The 410-nt window shown below is 37.6% G+C and overlaps 1 protein-coding gene across 1 annotated transcript in view; it reads right to left on the bottom strand.

Annotated features, from left to right (window-relative positions):
* Positions 1–80: 80 nt before the first annotated feature.
* LOC113340461 overlaps positions 81–410 on the bottom strand; it is a gene marked incomplete at its 3' end in the record, with an annotated part of 847 nt that continues 517 nt past the window's right edge. The window contains exon 3 of the mRNA XM_026585600.1: positions 81–401. Coding sequence (XP_026441385.1) covers positions 81–401 — 321 coding nt within the window. The remainder of the gene's footprint in view (positions 402–410) is intronic.

The raw sequence follows: 410 nt of genomic DNA, 5'->3' as shown, positions 1-410 counted from the left end.
CCGCTCCCTTAATTTCATCTAAAGAAGGAATAGAATCCAACATCAGCCTTTCCTCATGTGAGATTGAATTATGCTCATACCCAAACAAACTATCCTCAATCGGCTCATCCACTCCATTGAACTTGTTTTCATAATAAGAAACAACATGGTCTCTTAACTGGTCCGGCTCATTAATAATACACCCCTCCTCATTCACCAACTCCGAAATTGTGTTAGAACTTCTACGAGTTTTAATTGAACTATGAAAATAAGAAGAATTACTTGAACCCTCCAAAATCCATTTATTTCGAGATTTTTGCTTCAACATAATATGTTGCTGCATACGTGCTTCATTAACCAACACCAACGCATCCTTCATCTCATTTTGCTTGAAAGTGTCAAATGGGTCTTCATCAGAATTCCTACTAGCC

This window comes from Papaver somniferum, unplaced genomic scaffold, assembly GCF_003573695.1.
Source record: "Papaver somniferum cultivar HN1 unplaced genomic scaffold, ASM357369v1 unplaced-scaffold_21923, whole genome shotgun sequence".
Classification (NCBI taxonomy): domain Eukaryota; kingdom Viridiplantae; phylum Streptophyta; class Magnoliopsida; order Ranunculales; family Papaveraceae; genus Papaver; species Papaver somniferum.
Note: the sequence above shows the minus strand (reverse complement) of the source record. Positions and strands in the feature narration are given on the sequence as shown.